The 17343-nt window shown below is 37.8% G+C and overlaps 1 protein-coding gene across 1 annotated transcript in view; it reads left to right on the top strand.

The window, feature by feature from the left end:
• The window catches only part of SNAP91 (synaptosome associated protein 91), an 87027-nt gene that overhangs the window by 48536 nt on the left and 21148 nt on the right, over positions 1-17343 (top strand). Inside the window, exons 12-20 of the mRNA XM_034408901.3 lie at positions 365-392; positions 5201-5310; positions 6246-6352; positions 11332-11346; positions 11511-11681; positions 15752-15859; positions 16397-16666; positions 16856-16936; positions 17096-17167. Of these exons, the coding sequence (XP_034264792.2) occupies positions 365-392; positions 5201-5310; positions 6246-6352; positions 11332-11346; positions 11511-11681; positions 15752-15859; positions 16397-16666; positions 16856-16936; positions 17096-17167 (962 nt within the window). The remainder of the gene's footprint in view (positions 1-364; positions 393-5200; positions 5311-6245; positions 6353-11331; positions 11347-11510; positions 11682-15751; positions 15860-16396; positions 16667-16855; positions 16937-17095; positions 17168-17343) is intronic.

Genomic DNA, 17343 nt, shown 5'->3' with positions numbered 1-17343 from the left:
TTTATCTTTTTATCATTTTCATGGGCACTTTAACTTATATCGTGATTAGCCATGATATCCAAACAGACCAATTAATTTCACATTTTAACCATGTTATTTAAAGTGAAATTATTAAAGAATATTTTAAATCTTTTCTTCCATTTTAAAAAAGAGCAATGAAAAAAGGCTTAGGAAGAAACAAGTTGTCCCTATTTTCAATATGTTTTCCCATCTGTTTTTTAAATGAAACATTTGTTTTACAATTGCATAGGCAATCACTATTGTTTAAAATCATATTTATACAGTCTGCCAGATTTTTTTATGAGTTTACAACTAGCAAATAAAGTCTGGTCCTGAATCATATTTTTTAATTTAATTCTTCTAGGTCTGGTGCTGGTTCCCCCTTGGGCAAGGTAATCTAAAAATTGATATTAGTAGTGAGTCTTCAATTAAGTATGTAAACGGGAAAAGTCTTGTGCTTTGTAAGAATGTATAAAATTGATATTTGATCTCTTCTAGTTTACATCCTATACACCTATATTACTTTTCATTTCTATGTGAAAAATATTACACAGATTGATCTCTTTTCACCGTGACTTCTTTCCAAAGGACCCAGATTGTGGGGGCAATAAGCTGACTTTGTAGAAACACCGCTTATGGGGGGCCAAAAGCCCTAATAAGCAGGTATATACAAAAGAATGAAGGCTATTGCTATAAGTGCATTGTAAGCCGCCCTGAGTCTTCGGAGGAGGGCGGCATATAAATTGAACTAATAAATAAATAAATAAATAAATAAATAAATAAATAAATAAATAAATAAATAAATAAATAAATAAATAACAAACAAACAAACAAACTACAGAATCAAACATAGGCATGTATCCATAGGAAATCAATTGTCCATTAGCCCCAGTGATATAGATGTGATTTCAGTGGCACCAAAGGGAGACAAGCTTCCATGGATTCAAACATTAAGTAATATAGGTAGTCTTTGAATCATGATATTTTTGTCAGCATGAGTTCCAGGTTACAACTGCACTGAATGAATGGTGATTACAATTAGCCATCAAGGTTCTGGGCATTCCGGCCTACCTAAAGTCATGAAATTACAAGGTGGCACATCAGGTTGCTAAGCATTCTGAAATCATGGGATCATCATTTGCAACCTTCCATGCCAGCTTCTCCAGAAAGTCAATGGGGAAGCCAGTAGGGAAGATTGCATGTTGCTGGTGTAGATCTCCCCCACCAGTGCTTCATCTACAGCCCCTCTGTATTCACACTATGTTAGCCACATGTGTAGAGCAATGTACTCTCCCTGATCGAATGCAGCACAAGTTGCACACCCTTGCACACCTTCTCCGACACTCTCAGAAGTAAGATACAAGGACTACATGAGTGCAGTGAATTTATGAGTGAATTTACAACCACCAATTATAAAGGGGAAATGTATAATGATGGATTTAATCACATTATATTGTCTTGTCTTTTACCAGCATCACCTTAGAATTTAGGCTGCTATTTTTTAGGGCACAGGAAATTGAAAATAAGTGGCCAACTGCACATGATACAGCTAAGAAATCTGCCTTGGATGTGCATATATCATTGTGTAATGAACACATTCACACAACATGCTAAGCCATATTGGGATTTGATTTAATGTGAAGCAGGACTTGGACTATAGTGGACACAGACTTGAGTTCTGTAGTCCACACAGAACACAGAGTTGCTTCTTTGTCAGGTGTAAAAAAACAACCAAAAAAAGGGAAAGAATTAGTTTTTCTTTGCCTTATGTGTGACAGTTTCGAATCCAATCCAAAGAAAATTACTGGGCTAGACTAGGTGGGTGAGGAGCCAGCAGGCTACTACTTTGAGCTATGGATATGTTTGTCTGTGGTATTTGTAAATTGTTCTTCCTGACAGCTATTTCGTAATAATGCTTGTAATCTATTTTTCACATTACAAATGTACCCTTTTTAAAGTAACTTCCATGCTCATAAGCTCTTCTGACATCCTATTGGACATGTTGAAGGTTATATTTTAAAAGGCTTTTTAAAAATTCATTCTATATGAAGTTTCATGCATGATTTAACTTTGAAAATAATTGAATGGAAAATTTTCTTGCTGTGAAGCAAAAATGTGAAACATAGTGGTTTCTTGGACATTTCCTAGTTACTATAGATTTCAAATTTGACAGCTTTGAGGTTGCTGGCCGAGACTGCTTTGGCAATAGAATTTTTAAATAAGGTTGGAAATACTTCTCAGGATTAAATCTAAGACTGTCTTCTCACTAATACATTTTATGATGATTTCATAGCAGACTCTTTTTATAAAAACCTGTGCTGTCTTTTATCAACACTGTGCAGTTTTCCTAACAGCCAAATATAGATGCAGAAGTATATTTAGTATTGAAATCCCTAGAGTGCTCTCGGTAACAGACAAAACAAAAGCTGAATAATTTTAAACAGTTAAAATCCAGTTGGAAAAAAATCAACAGGAATAATCAGTAATTCAAAGGTTTGGGTGAAAATATTTTAATTTCTTTCCTAAAGGCAAAGCAAAGGTTAGTGTTTCATAGCTCTGATACAGGGGTGAAATGCTCCCAGTTCAGGTGAGTAGGTAGCAATGGCGGCGGGCAGTTTGGAGAACCGGTAGCAAAAATCCCTGGCCCCGCCCCCCATGCCCAGCTGAGCCGCGCGATCACCAGAGCCTTTTTTTTCTTTTATATGGCTCTAACGATCCAAGCTCTGACGACCCCAGCTGAGTTGCCTGCTAATCGGTAGCAAAAATCCCTCCCCCTCCCCCCTCAGCTTGCTTACCTAAACTGCTGGTTGCAACGCCTTGCTGTAATCCCTGCAATCCATTGCATCAGCAAGCAACTGAATCTCCCTGCCTGCGATCAAGCAGGCAGGGAGTTGTGGACTTCAACTCCCAGAATTCCTCATCCAGCAAAGCAAAGCTGGCTGAGGAATTCTGGGAGTTGAAGTCTACAAGTCTTAAAGTTGCCAAGGTTGGAGACCCCTGTTGGGTAAGTTTTTTCCTCCTTTGGGAGCTTTTAAAAAATAGTTAATTGGGGGTTTTTTTAGTTCTTTTTTTAGACCTAGCCATTTAAAGTTTAGGAAGTTTTAAATTTAGCTACTTTTATATAAAAATAAAAATAAATAAAAATAAAATAATATTTGTGCAGCTTTCTGAGATTTAGTTTGTTTCTGTAGTGTTTCACTCTTAACTACACAAACACACAAAATCTCACAAAGCTGTATGTGGGATTTTGTGTGTGTAAAGTGTGAAAGTTGGTTTCTTGGGCTTTTTGTGGCTGTGTGAAGTTCCTGCTTGTTGCAGGGGCCATTTTGGGTCTAGCACAGCTGCTTTTACATTGTGGGTGAGCCAGTTATGTTGTGTTGTGTTTTGTAGGTTAAATAATAATAATAATAATAATAATAATAATAATAATAATAATAATAATAATAATAGGCAAAGAAGTGACATTGACTTGGCCACGCCCACCTGACCAACAAGCCATGCCCTCCCAGTCACTTTACCAAGCCCCGCCCACTAATTAAGCCCCGCCCACAGAAGCGGTAGCAAAAAAATTTAGATTTCACCCCTGCTCTGATATGATGGTTGAAGGTTACTATCATATCCTGAACAAAAGGACTTCTGAAATTAGATGAAAGATCTATAGCAGGCCTTTCTCACCACACTTAATGTTTCATATAGTACACGTCTGTCTTACAATGTTTTATTCAACATTCCAGAATCAAAGGTTCTATTGCTGTCCATCAGCTGCCTGACAAATTGTCATAGTAAACAGTCTACATTTCAGAGTTGTCACCTTCTTCATAATTAACAGCATGCAAATTTCTGTCCAAAATATTTTATATTAACATCACGTTTATAAAATACACGGGGTTGTCCAACTTTTAATGTATACACTGAATACATTTTTTTCCAGAAAAGATCTCAATGGGACTTGAATTTTATCATATCTACTATGATAAAGCCAATTTTTAAAATGGATTTAGCTTCAAAGCCTTTAAATAAGGCATTTATTGTACAGAGATTTATACTCCATACAAATTCACCCACCATCAGGAATGTACTGTTTTTGTTTTAAAGGGTAAATGTATGTGAACTCTTACAGCAAAGGAGCATTCTTGATAGAAAGATATACTGCTAGTATCTTTTCCTACGTGGATTTTGACAAAATGCCAATTTTTATGCTAGCCAGGAAATTTGAGATCTTACTTAGTCATTGATCCGCAGATAATGCTGAGTTGTGAGCAAAAATTCAAGGGATGTGTTGAGAGGAGCCTTTTTGAAATGCTTTTCATACTGTAATTCCTGTTTTGGCTCTTGATTCTTTAATATTAGCCTATGTGCTATGTTCCTTAAGGGCTATCCAAAATAATAAAATAATTTTAAAATGGAATGGGTTTTTATAAAGCTAATTTAAAGTTTATGACATAATGATTAAATAGTGTTCATTTAAGTCAAACTTCATGTTACTCTGTTGTGATATTACTGAAGAATTTTTGAGAGAGCCTGTGCAAGCTTGGAAACTTCCTATAAAAATAGGAATATTTTAGCTTTTTGTTCACCATTAAAATCTGCATATATTTGCAGGCTTTCCTTTCTGAGGAAGGAAAGCTAAGTATTAGCTTGCTGGGAAGTGGATCTAAAGGATGTACCTTTCTTGTATCCTACAGACTTTTTTCTCATCTCTTTTACTGCTCTTTACCCTGTTTTCAACCTGCTTCACAAGAAATTACTAAGGATATAATACTAAAAGGAGTATTTAGTGAACTTCTCCCCCCTCCCGAGTCACGTTTATCCTTTTAAGCATATTTAAAAGACAGATGTAAATAATTCAACTTAATGCAATGTAAGTACAATGTGTCATATAAAATTGCACCTTTTTTATTAAACAAGGCTAAACAGATGCAGTATTCCTGGTATCAACCTGGAAAAGGGGAGTAGGGAGTACCAGATACCAATAATTAACAGAAATGGTTAATATTTTAGAAATACTTCTTTTATGATGATAGCATGATTAATGTTTCTTTAGCTTCCCATTTAACAGGAAATTAAATAGATCTAGTTTATATTATTTTTTATTTTTTATAAGATGCCCAGAGTCACTGACAGTGAGTCAGTGGCCATATAAATTTTCTTAAATAAATAAAATAAATGTGGTATGTCCTAACCAGCTCCTCTTTTCCAGTCTTCTCCAGCCACAACGGTTACATCTCCCAATTCTACCCCAGCAAAAAGTATTGATACATCGCCACCAGTTGATCTTTTTGCAACATCTTCAACGACGGCTCCAATCAGGTTAGTTTGGCTGCAAATGCAATGCTTACTTTTTAAATATTTGGTACAGGTAGTCCTCAACTTAAAACCGTTCATTTAGTGACCATTCAAAATTACAAGGGCATTGATAAAAGTGACTTATAACTGTTTTTCACAGTTACAAACTTTACATCATCCCCATGATCATGTAATCTAAATTCAGACGCTTGGCATCTGGTTCATATTTATGACGGTTGCAGTGTCCCGAGGTCATGTGATTACCTTTTGTGACCTTCTGACAAGCAAAGTCAGTGGGGAAAGGAGATTTACTTAACAAGTAACAAGTGTTACTAAGTTAACAATTGCAGTGATTCACTTAGCAACTATAGCAAGAAAGGTAGTAAAATGGAGCAAAACTCACTTAAGAAATGACTCACTTAGCAGCAGAAATTTTGCGCTCCATTGTGGTCACTACTTACAAGATGTTATAAAGTGTGTTTATTCTTGTCTTTCTGTTAAATTTGTTCGATGATAGAAGACAAAGTTTATAAATGCATTGCAGACAAAAGCCAAAACATGTATGTGCAACTTCAATGTACAAATCATAATCACCCTCAAAACTTAACATTTCTCTTTCAGAGGGGGAAAAACAGAGCCCAACAGGCTGTAGACATACCTTATTCCTACAAAATGTCCTACAAATACTTTCTTCCTGAAAATTTTGTGGAATGTGGATTAATAATAAGTAAATGAGCTTTATCAATCTAGAAATTGTGACTTTTGAAGCCTAACTTATCTGGAAAACACTTATTTAGGGAAAGTTGATATAAGATCACAACAATTTGTACAGTTCTAATTATATTCTTGAATATGCCATTATTTTTGTTTAATTCTTGCAAATGAATTCACAAGACTTCAAAATTAGTTTTATGACTTTTATTCAAATATTTTTTGGTATTTTTCCCGCCTTTCAATAGTGCTGCTAAGCTCTCCAGTGATCTTCTAGATCTTCAACCAGACTTCACATCTGGCTCTGCACAAGCAGCTTCCGCAGCTCCCACTGGTGGAACAACCTCATGGGGAGGTAAAACCTTTATGATTTTAGTTCTCTAAAACTTAATTTCAAAATAAAGCTGGAATGCTGACCACACTTTCTTAATCCACCTTCATATGTCTAAGACTATTTGTGCTGATTACAGCAATTTTCTAAATTGAACTTTCTCAGTCAATCAGGCCTCCAGATGTGTTAGAGTACATCATTCCTACCTACCAGCCATCAGAAGTATGGGGTCTAATTCACCTCTAGAAATCTCCAGTTTGAGGGGGGAAATACCATTATAATGAATTTTAAAGTTTCATCCTTACAACATATTTTAACTTCAGAATAATATTTTTGAATACAATTTGTACTGGCATTATTCCATTGTATGTTTCAAACAAATGTATCCTGAAGGTTTTGTTTCATGAATCGGCCTACAGTTGAATCTAAAGAAATTCTGAAATGCGTTTCTCATTTTACATTTCATTGGCCTATAATCAAAGCACTATATACCTAATTCTGTTGGGTTTAATTTTCTCCTTCTACAGAAGGAATTTGACATTTAAAATTAGAACGTTTTGAATTGCCATTCAAAATACAAGAGGTTGGAAATTACAGTGGATACTGTTGGAACTCAGAACAGTTTTTTTGACATCTATTGAGACTATCAAACCTGTTATAAAACCAACAGGACACACAGATTTTAGTCATTTAAAAATAGCATTTTAAGTTGTATAATGTTTTTCTTGACAAGTGGCATTAAAACTGTTTCTAACAATGTGCAAAGGTGCAACCTTGTCTGTTGTAGCAAACTACCACAGGTATTATGGATTAAATTTTTTAATGGTATCGTTCACTATACCCAAGAGTGGCACGCCAGGTTATGTGGTGCCCACCTGCCTTTATTCTCCAACAGAAAAAAAGGCCAAGAGACTTGGACAATTCAACTAGGATTGCTTTTTGGCCTTTAGGTTATTAGGTCACATGTAATGCATACATGTAAACAATTAGGATGCCCTCTCTTCATCTTTTGCCACTTGAATTGGTTCCCTCAATCTTCATAGTGGTAAAGCTAGTTCTATCCAAGAGGTCTTCTTCATTTCATTGTATTTGTTTAATACGTTTTGGCAGTGCTAGAAAAAGGGGAAGAAAATAAATGTATTGTCAGCTGCATGCTTTCTTCTATGTATCTGCTCTCTCAGGAGGTCAAATGTAAAGAGAAAATCCCATCTATGTCCTATCCTGGGGAACAATGTAGATAGATCTTTCCTTTCTGAGACTTAATGAAATATTGTTTTCGCTATCTTTTTCCTTCCCCAGTTTTCCCTATCAAAGGAAGAATTGTTTAGTACATCCGCATATATCTGAATTGTCTCAAGAGTTTTTCCAGGAAGGATGAGGGGAAATTTATTTTTAATCCTATACCTACATCAACACTGCTCCAACAGTGAAGGAAGGGATTGTATTCCTGCAGGATCTAATTTTTTTATTTTGGCAATTATAGAAGACGCAGTATTTTCACTAGAAACAAGTACAGCTCAAACTGGGATATTTTTACAGAACAATTACTTTCTGTAACCAGGGGTTTTTGTTAGGATTGATCAAAGATATGGCTTTTCCGTGATTTCTAAAGGGCAGCACTACATTTAATGTTTAAAAACTGTAATTTAGGGAAATTGCTACCGTATTAATGAACAGCGATACTAGATGAATTAGCTAATTACTGCCAAAAGGTTTTCATGATCATAATTAGGGGTAGTATTCACTTACCTTTGCTACCAGTTCACAAATGTGAGCAAGCGCAACTCCTCCACGCATGCCCATAGCCTTCTGCACATGCAGAGGGTCAAAAACAGGATGTGATGACGTCCAGGCAGGTGGGAAGAGCCTCCCGCTACCGGCGCTACTGTGTCGTATGATCCGGATAGAGCCAGCTGAATTTCATCACTGATCATAATGCACAAAATCCATCAACTGATAATAACAAATGGGGGTATTATTATTATTATTATTATTATTATTATTATTATTATTATTATTTATTAGTTAATCTTTAGTGAGATTCACAGCCTTTGAGGCTGGTTAATAGCTCAGCAGCTCGAGTCCTAACCAAGGACCTAGGAACTGTTAAGGTATCGTCGGAGGATTATTATTATTATTATTATTATTATTATTATTATTATTATTATTTAAATTTATATACCACCCTTCTCCCCGAAGGGACTCAGGGCAGTGAACAGCCGAAAATTAAAATAACATACAATATGAAAGTTAAGATAACTAAAAATAAATTAAATTAATTGGCCAATTAATTAATTAATATTGAGGTAAGAGCAGCAGAGAAGCAATACCCTCACTGAACAAGAATTTTTTTTCCTTAAAGTACCTGAGAGGTAAAACTGCAGCAGATAAGCCAACCAACAAGTTCAAATGCAGATTTGCAGCAAAATGCATTAAAGAACTGTGTACCTTTAGTACATAAGAGCATGAATGGAGGACATGTGCATGCAATCGCACACGTAGACATCAGAGCCATCAAATCAATCAGCCAACCAAATCCTTTTGGGAAGGAAAAACCTGTGGTGGTTTGCTGAGCTTGGGCCTATGTTTGTTTACAGTCTTTTGTCCTGTTGATTACAACATGGAATTTGTGGAGGGCCACTAAAGATGAAAATTCATTTACCTTTTAAAGGCATCACGAATTTAACCATGAGCCAGAGAGAAGAACATGATTAAATTATGCACACAGTTGGCATGACTAACCTTATACAACAGATGGATAGAAGGACATTATTTTTCAGAATACGGACACAAACCCATCTATTTTGTTTCAGAAAATCTTTTAAGAAGTAGCTGTAGCTTTCTTCCAGACCATCAGAATGTGACATAATAAACCTGCAGAGGAGAGTGCATGCAATGTTTGTCTGTGTGAATTGCTGGCCACAACATTGCTTTTAAACTGCCGCATGTGTATATACCCCTGGCATTAGCATCCCCTTTTGACCCAACTGCATATACAGGTAGTCCTTGATTTACAACAGTTCATTTAGTGACTGTTTAAAGTTACCATGGCACTGACAAAAGTGACTTATGACCATTTTTCACACTTACAACCATTGCAGCATCCCCATGGTCACATGATCAAAATTCAGATGCTTGTCAACTGACTCATATTTATGACAGTTTCAGTGTCCCCAGGTCACATGATCCCCTTTTGTGACCTTCTGACAAGCAAAGTCAATGGAGAAGGCAGATTCACTTAACAGCCATGTTACTAACTTAACAACTGTGGAGAGAAAAGTTGTAAAAGGGGGCAAAACTCACTTAACTGTCTCGCTTAGCAACAGAAATGTTGGGCTCAATTGTGGTCGTAACTCGAGGGCTACCTGTATGATTGGGTGTAGAAGCAGCAGCAGCAGCATTGGCTACAGTGAAGGTATATGGGCTATGAGAGCGGAGGGCAGGGTATGAAGAGGAATGCAAATGAATCCTACAGCAGTTTCAGGAAATCTCAAACACTACGGTTATCAGGTGTTCTTCAGATGAAAGTCATATGCTTTCTAGGTGAGTCAATGACAGGCTCAGACTGCAATCCAACTGAGTTGGCATAAAAAAGACAGAACTTGTTCCTCATCATTGTCCATATCTGGACAGGCAAGACAAGGGGACTAATTCTCAATACCTTTCCCATTTTAGCTCAGGAAAATTCCAAAGTAAGAGAGTCAGGTTCCAGGTGCCAATAACAGCGGTGAATCATGTCACCTGCCTAGACAGAACTCTTTTCCTCAAGACTCTGGTTGTGACTGAGAAGTTGCTGAGGAACATGGCCAAGTCTGACCAGAACTTGACATTGGCTACTCAAGAACTGGAGTCTATCTTCTTCTTTCCCCTGCTTGCTCAGTTAGCATGATACGGAATGTTTTGGGCTGCCTATCAAACTGTCAAACAATAACAATATCTTTCTCTGGAAATGGGCCATACAAACACTACCCAAAACAAGATTGGCATATTTGGATAATGTCATCACAAATCCTATACCAGAATTAAGGCTCTGGCTGCTCTTACTACTATTGGATAACTTCTTCCTAGGCACAGTCTTAGTTAAGACTCAATTGGACAATTTCTGGAACAAGGAGAGAATTTTCCAGAAGGAAATTATCACAACTATTGTTGGAAGCACGGGGCAGAAATGGGCAATGAGAGGGTTTCTGTAAATCCCAAAACAGTTGCCTCCCTTGCTTCACTATATTTGCTTGGTTGCATTTTGGGTCTCCCTGGAGAAATGGACAAATATAAGCTTACCATTTTTTTCACTCTTTACCTGGAAGGTATAAGAATCATAGAACAGTTATTCAGGCAATTTTTGCTCACTTCTGCAGCTTCAACGGTGCGAAAAGTCTTTTTCTATTTATCAGTGGATAGAGGACACACTTGTATAAAATGCAGGAAACCTGTGTAATAAAAACAGTTTTAAAATTTCGGTGTCATTGCTCATTACAACCAAATTATAAACCCACAATTAAAATTGTTAAGTTTGCATTCAAGCAGAGATGCTTAATTCTAAACTTTTTAAACTGCCTTGCTTCTGTGATTTCTAAAACCAATGTTTAAAAGCACGTATCTCTGCTGATTTTGCTACCAGTTAGATTGTGAAGTGTTGTGCCATTTCTTCAAGCAGTTTCAGGTTCATGGCGTTGAAAAAACGAATAACTATTTGCCAAACATATCAAGTTAATTCTTGCTGTCAACAATAGTTTGTAGTTGGATAAAGCTGTGTCAGAGATGGGTTGAGATAAGCCTTAGTCACTTAAGTCTTTGTTTCTAGGTGCTTTGGAAAAGGAAAAGTGACAGCATCATGTAAAACTGCATGCCAATACCTGTGACATATCTGGACTTAGAGCAGCGTCCTGCTGATTTGAAATAGCCCCATATTGGCAGAGAGTGACTGCTGAGTAGCATGCATGTTGACTTTCTTAACCCTCTTTATTTCTTTACAATGCTGTCTTTTAACGGACATGTTACAGACCTCCTGGGAGAGGGTGAGTAATGCTTGATTTCTAAGCAGTTCTTCCAGCTGAAATGTTTAAATATTCAATTAGGCTAAGCCTGTCTCTATTCAATTTATTTTACTGTGCAATCTAGTGTTATTTTGGCCTTTTCTGCTTACTGTTCCTGTTTGATCTTCCTGTATGGACGCATGTAGACAGTTTGGCTGGATTTTCCAGTGTTACCTCTGAACCACAGATTTCAGATCCATTTGCACCAGAACCCATCCTAGCTCCTCCTGCTGCAGCTGCTGATACAGCAACTACTTCTGCAACTACCACCGGTGCTGCTCCTGCGGCTGCCGCTGCTGAGATGGATCTCTTTGGAGGTTAGTTAGCTTACTTATTCACTACCACTTTCTCAACTGAAACATGGGGAGGATGGAGGAAACAGTGATCGATTTTGGTAACTTTCTCACTTCACCTACAGAGTTAATAAACATTCTTCAAAAGTGACCAGCATTGCATTTTACCTCCTGCAAAAATGATTCTGGGAAGTAATGTTCATAGGAACATGGGTGGAATGAATTTACCTATCATAAATGTGTTATATTAAGTAGCATAAATCTCTTTCATTGCACGTAGCAATGGGTTTGAGACCTCTCTGCTTATGGGTGGTCCCTTGTTCTGAAGCTGTATTCAACCTGACTTGGAAGCGCCAATTAGTACTCCAAATCTATTATCTCAGGGGTGTCAAACTCCCGGCATTACGGCAGCATCACATGACATATCGAGACTTCCCCCCCCCTTTGCTAAACTGGGCAGGGGCGGAGCCAACACGTGGCGCATCCGACCTGCGGGCTGTAAGTTTGACACCCCTTTATTAGCTATACCCTCTGAAGCAAATTGAACTTTGGATAATTAAGCAAAAAATCTGTTTACCAAAGATGCTAGTTATAAATATTGTATAGCAGGGGTGTCAAACTCGCGGCATCACGTTGTCACTTGACATATTGTGACTTTTCCCCCTTTGCTAAACCGGGGGGTGGGCATGGCCAGTGTGTGATGCTTCTGGCCCGTCGGCCGCAAGTTTGACACTCCTGTTGTACAGGTTTCTTTCTTTGAATGGGAGAAATAGATCTATTGGTATTGCTGCTCTTATCACCATTAGCCATGTTATGCCAAACTGGGGAGAGGAAGTTGGCCCTTCTCTTGCCTTATTTGGTAAGTTGTAGTCTGCAGAATAATATAATTCGACAAGATAAAAGTTTTTAAGGAGAAAAAGTACATACTGTAAAACAAACGTATAATTGATTTAGTGATTCTTCAGGTAAGCAAAACGTTTCTAATATAAAAGCTGTGAAATTTTATCCCGTTTTCAGTATCTGCTTTCAGCATTTCAGTGTGACTTTAGGGTAAAGCTTCCTGTTTACCTTAGCTAAGTAGAGTTCTTGAAATTGAAATGTTCTCCGTTATTGGACAACTGCCATACAGTTTTCTGTAACGTGTTAAGCAAAACAAAATTGCTTAAAAGCTTCATTTATTAGAATACAAGTTCAGCACAATGAGAATTTGGCAGACTCCATTTCCTGTTGCTTTTTTTCTTATTACTTTGCTCTTTAATAGACCTTACAGCTTACAGGCAGCTTTAACTTATTCTGTTGCAGATCAGATGCATGTCTATGTGAGCTTTTTAGAATAGGCAGCAGGATTTTTATTTTCGAGGATGAATATTTTTAACATTAAATTGTCTGTGTCTTAATAAGCATGTGAGTCTTCCTGTTTCTAGAGAAATTGTAAGTTTGGTCTTTCTAGTGGGAAATTGCATGGCAGCAAAACCAACAGCATCCTGTTTTAATTCTGAATTGCCTTTTCAAACTCCCCACCATTGTGGCTACTTCAGTCTTTCCCCATTTCTTCTGATCATTTTGCTCGATCTTATTTAATGCTGCTGGAGTCAGCAGGGTTTGCAGTACTGTACACAATAAAGAGTGGGGAAATTGGTAAAGCATAGCTTCTACTTTTTTCATAGCTTTAACATTATTTAGAGGCAGGAGATTTTTCTAGATTTTGAATTTAGAAAACTAGATCTAGCCTTTTTCAGTGGACATTTCTAGATGTCTCTAATTGCAGCAAGTGCAAATGCACTATTTTCTCAACCGTGTAACCCAAGTGAATTGCAGTCTATATTTTTCTCTGCTAGTTGACACAGGATGACTTATTTCGATTAACTCTAAAGGGTAGTTTAGCATTGCATAAACAGACTAGTGAATTTTTATCCCTGAGGATGCCTGAGAAAAAGATGAGAATCAATATCCTTATTCAAAGTGACTGGAACTGGTCATTGATAATGTTCTCAAGATGTAGTAAAGCCAAACTTAAATTGCCTTGAAGTTTTAACTGTGAGATACCTGAGGGAACACCAATCAGGTGCTGCGACTTTTCCTTCTGTGGTTTAAACTACTTGAAATGCCCTGCTATGCCCGCTATGAGAATTTTGTTCTGATGACAAGAAATACTCTTGAAGGAGATGAAAAGAAAACACTAGTGGCAAGAAGGTAGCCCTACCAAAAGAATCAGTTGTATTAACAACACTGGAAAAGTAGTTCCACCCTAATATTGTACTTTCTAACATCTCTGGCCCAAAATTAGCCTTTAGCAAGCCATAAATTCCTGTTTGCTAAGTGGTGAACCAATCATACTTTGCCTCAGTATCTTAACTGGGAATTAGTTTGAACTATGGTTTATTGACACAAGCAAGAATTAGAAAACATGCCCTGATTTTGGCTATTTTCAGTTATACTGTATGAAGCAAGTTTAAATCCAGAAGCAGAAGGTTCCCATTTCCCCCTTCCTAGGGTGTTCCTGAAAAGGAAATTGGGTCTTGATCCAGAATCTTAATCGCACACTCTTGTGAAATGATAAAAGGGAGATAAAGTTATACCTTTGATGTGTGCAAGAAAAAGTAGGTAATTGGTTGACTTCCTACAACGAATGCAGTGGAGTCTTAGAGAGACAAGTTCTTTTTGCACACACCCCAAGCTTGACCAGTACCTTGCAAGAGTGTGAATTGCTTTGTGTATCACTTACGCAAATAAATAAGGCCAATAATGTCACCTGAATTATTAGAATGCTATGAGTGTAATTACAGTAGTCCAAGTTAAGAGGAGTTGTAATTGTAGTGCAAATAACATTTTTTTAGTCTACTTTACTTCCTCCGAGGGTGGCGCAGTGGCTCTGTGGTTAAGACCCTGGCCTTGTTGTCTGGAAAGCTGGCAGCCTGAGTTCAAGACCCAAGTGCGATGTGATGGGGAGAGCTCCCGTCCTTGCCCCAGCTCTCACCAACCTATCAGTTTGAAAGCATGCAAATGCAAGTAGATAAATAGGTACCGCTTAAGTGGAAAGGTAACCATGATATCATTCATGGTAGCTACATGAACACAGAAATGTCTTCAGAAAGTTCTGGCTCAATGGCCTTGAAACAGAGATGAGCACCACTCCCTAAAGTGGGCAACCACTAATGGAGTAAAATCCGCAGGGACTCCTTTTTTTTTTTTTACCTTACTTCCCCAATCTCAGAGAATATATGAAACAATTCAATAGAATAGGAAAAATTACCGTATTTTTCAGAGTATAAGACGCACCTTTAATTTGGGTGCATCTTATACACCGAATGTAGCCCCGCCCACCCACTGGCCCCCACCCTTTGGCCTCTGCCTCCCAGCAATTGACCCCTTTGCAGCAAGCAGCAAGAAGAAACAGCCCATTTCAGCTTCAGCACAGCCTAATTAGCACAAGTTGATAGTCCCTTGGATCGGCCTCCCGACTCTCAGCTGTTTCAGGCTGCAGGGATTGCCATTGCCTATTGCTGCGCGGGCCTCTGCTGCTTGCTGCAAGGAGGTCAATTGCTGGGAGCAGATTTTTTTTTCTTGTGCTAATCAAACTATGCTGAAAACGAAAATGAAAGTAAAGCCAGCTATTTGCTGCAACGAGGCAAAATTGCTGGGAGGCAGAGGCAGATTTCTTTTTCTTGTTTTCCTCACCAAAAAAGGTAGGTGCATCTTATAGTCTGGAGCGTCTTATACTCTGAAAAACACGGTATTATTAAGTGTATTGGTTATTGAATGATTTTTATGTTATTTATTAGAGTTTTTTCCCCCTTGGAGATTACATATGCATGCTGCTCAAGACCCTTATACAAGGAACATTTTCTGCCATGAGCTTTTCTGCTTATCTTGTGTGTACTATCGCAATCATCGTGACCTAATATAATTACGTGGGTTGAGTTTAGTTTGAAAACTGTTGGTAGTTGCACAAAACAAATGCAACCTTCACCCTATGACCCCGCATTTTGTATAAGGGATTTTTTTTTTATGCTATTTAACTTGGTTCTTTTACTATATTTTCTTCTTTTTTAAAAAAAATCTTCTTAATTTCTGTTTCTAAACCTGCACTCAAGATGCCTTTGCAGCTTCTCCTGGTGACGCCCCTGCAGCACCTGAAGGGGCAGCAGCCCCAGCTACCCCAACCCCTGTAGCAGCAGCTCTTGATGCATGCTCAGGAAATGGTGGGTTCCATCTCATTAGCTCATCTTGTCATCGTTGTGTGTGTCATACTAATTAAAATAAACTTCATGGCAGTATGTTTGTCACGTAAGGATGGGGAGGGAATTTTTCCTAAAAAAAAAAAAAAAAAAACATTTTCCCCAGGTATTTGGACAAAAGTTCTACTCGAACAAAATTGTGTCAAGAAAGCATTCCTACATGATTTCGCCAAAGCCTTTTTTAATTGAAAAATGTTAACAATGCTGAATCTTGCATGTAGCTGGTAGAATGTTTCTCCAATTAGGAGCAGATCTTTTCAAAGCACCTTCGTTTAAGTGAGAGGGGGGAAAAATGCATGTGGGCACATGGGCACCTATTAGTACAGATGTCAGAGAATCAATAGTAGTTAACAAAGCTGTGCCTTTGATCTCTGTTTTGCATGTATGTATAAATGATGATATGTGTGTGTATGATTTAATCCACACAGGGTGTGGTTTTTCCTATTTCCTTCCCGGCTGATCCTTTATATATATGTATATTCTGCCGTTTCCTTTTACAAGACCCCTTTGCCCCATCAGAAGGCAATGCAGAGGCTGCTCCTGAGCTGGACCTCTTTGCTATGAAGCCAGCTGAGACCGGCGTTCCTGTAGTTACCCCTACAACTAGTGCAGCTACTTCCGCAACCAGTCCTACTCCAGTTGCTGCTGTGGCCCCTCCAGTCCCTGCTACAACTGCTGCTACTACTGCTCCTGTCACTACCGCTACTACATCTGCTCCTACCACCACTACCACCACCTCTGCTCCTCCTCCTGCTCTAGATATCTTTGGTGGTAACTTACTTAATTCTTTCTTTCTGATACATTTTGGGGTGAATTAGATTTTCAGCCTATGGAAACAGTCTCTCTCTCTTTTTTTTTTTTTTTACATATTTAGACTATATGGCAATTATGTTTTGAAAGGAAACAAAATTCACAACATGAAGATATAAATTAGTAAGACACAATATATTCTTCATCTAGATTTGTTTGAATCCACACCTGCTGAGGCTCCTGCACCACCTAAGTCAGATGCAGCTCCTGGCATAGACCTATTTGGGACAGGTAAATATATATAAAAGTACTGTCCTATAATAACGCAAGTTTGCGTTTTTAAATTTCCACTTTATTTGATTGCTGAGTATTTTTTTTTTGTCAGTCATATACATATCTATCTCTAATCTTCATGTAATTTATAATTCATTTTTCTTTGGCTTCTGCAAGATACTTTTTCTTCTTCAACTACTGGAGTTTCTCCTGGGCCTGAGAATTCTCTCACTGGTGATCTCTTATCAGGTAGGCGCTTTCTCCTTAGACCTAAGTTATTCTCATGTGGCTTGTCACTTTCCTTCCAAAATACCTGTGAAGCATCATCAATTTTAAACTGTTAAAAAATTAGTAAAGTCAAAACTGAGCTGATCTCCTGAATATTCCCTGAGTCACTTTAGATGACCTTTAAGCAGGGATCCCCA

The sequence above is a fragment of the Pantherophis guttatus genome, chromosome 1 (genome assembly GCF_059756535.1).
Source record: "Pantherophis guttatus breed Tessera chromosome 1, ASM5975653v1, whole genome shotgun sequence".
NCBI classification, from domain to species: Eukaryota; Metazoa; Chordata; class Lepidosauria; order Squamata; family Colubridae; genus Pantherophis; species Pantherophis guttatus.
The sequence above is the reverse complement of the archived record's forward strand: the minus strand, read 5'-3'. Positions and strand labels throughout refer to the sequence as shown.